Source organism: Plectropomus leopardus, unplaced genomic scaffold (genome assembly GCF_008729295.1).
Source record: "Plectropomus leopardus isolate mb unplaced genomic scaffold, YSFRI_Pleo_2.0 unplaced_scaffold87906, whole genome shotgun sequence".
Classification (NCBI taxonomy): Eukaryota; Metazoa; Chordata; class Actinopteri; order Perciformes; family Serranidae; genus Plectropomus; species Plectropomus leopardus.
Window position 1 is genome coordinate 1 of NW_024696911.1, and position 935 is coordinate 935.

General features: G+C 54.2%; 1 protein-coding gene across 1 annotated transcript; it reads right to left on the bottom strand.

Moving 5' to 3' along the window:
- Positions 1 to 35: 35 nt before the first annotated feature.
- Positions 36 to 893, bottom strand: LOC121940472. The gene has a single exon (XM_042483245.1). It carries the CDS (start codon positions 814 to 816, stop codon positions 214 to 216), a length of 603 nt encoding a protein of 200 aa, XP_042339179.1. The 5' UTR covers positions 817 to 893; the 3' UTR covers positions 36 to 213.
- Positions 894 to 935: the final 42 nt, after the last annotated feature.

Sequence of the window (935 nt, forward strand, 5' to 3'; positions counted from 1 at the left end):
ACAATGTCACATACGTCTTCATGTCTTCGCTCCCTCTGACGCTTCACTGAAGCTACATTATTGTTATTCAAAGATGATCAAATTTGATCAAATCGTACATTTATCTTGTCAGCATCTTTCATCTTTGCTCAGACAAGAACTGACAGCAGAGCTGTGAATGCTGCTGCTGAGTGACCCTGTGGCTTCCAGCAGCTGATAGAAGCTGCTGGGTCTCTAGCGGCTGTGGACGGACTCTGGCTGAATGTGGAGCCGGCTCTTGGTGGCCAGCGCTGCCTTGCGGGTCATGGTGGTGCAGCGGGTCAGGATCTCCTCAGTTTTGGGTCTGGGTGGCACCTTGGGAGTGTTGACAGACCCGGAGCTGTTAGAGCTGTCAGAGCTGTCAGAGCTGGTGTCAGAGCCACGGCGGTCAGAGAGACTGAGATCAGGGCTGCTGCGTCCGCTGTCGCTGACACTCGGCTGGGAAGAGGCCGCAGGACTGTCTCTCAGGTTCGATTGGTTGCTTGAAGAGGAGCCAGAGAAGTTGACCTCAGTGCTTTTGTTGCTAGGGCTGCGTGCATGGCCGTTTGAGGTGGAAGCGTCCCTCTCCATCTGCGTCCATGTCTCAGAGAGGACATCCAGAGATCGGGATTTGTGGAGACGCCCGGGCACACTGGGCTCTACTCTGGACTGACGGGGAGAACCTGGTTCTTGGTTGGTGCTGGGTGGATGAGCAGCCAGAGGGTCCCTGCTGGTCGCCAGGTTCAGAGTGGAGCTGTGCAGCTTACTGTTCAGGCTGTACAGGCCAGCCCGGGGGTTGTTGTACGGTTGCAGGTTCATGGAGGGGACGTAACCGGCCCTGCCGTTGAATCTGAAGAGACAATTGCAAAGAAAATTAATTTCCTCAACCCTGGATGAGACACTTGATACATCAACTCTTCTAATAAAAGTGCCTCTCA

Excerpts from the sequence above, each read along its gene's own strand:
- LOC121940472 (XM_042483245.1), bottom strand. The coding sequence starts at position 816 with ATGAACCTGCAACCGTACAACAACCCCCGGGCTGGCCTGTACAGCCTG.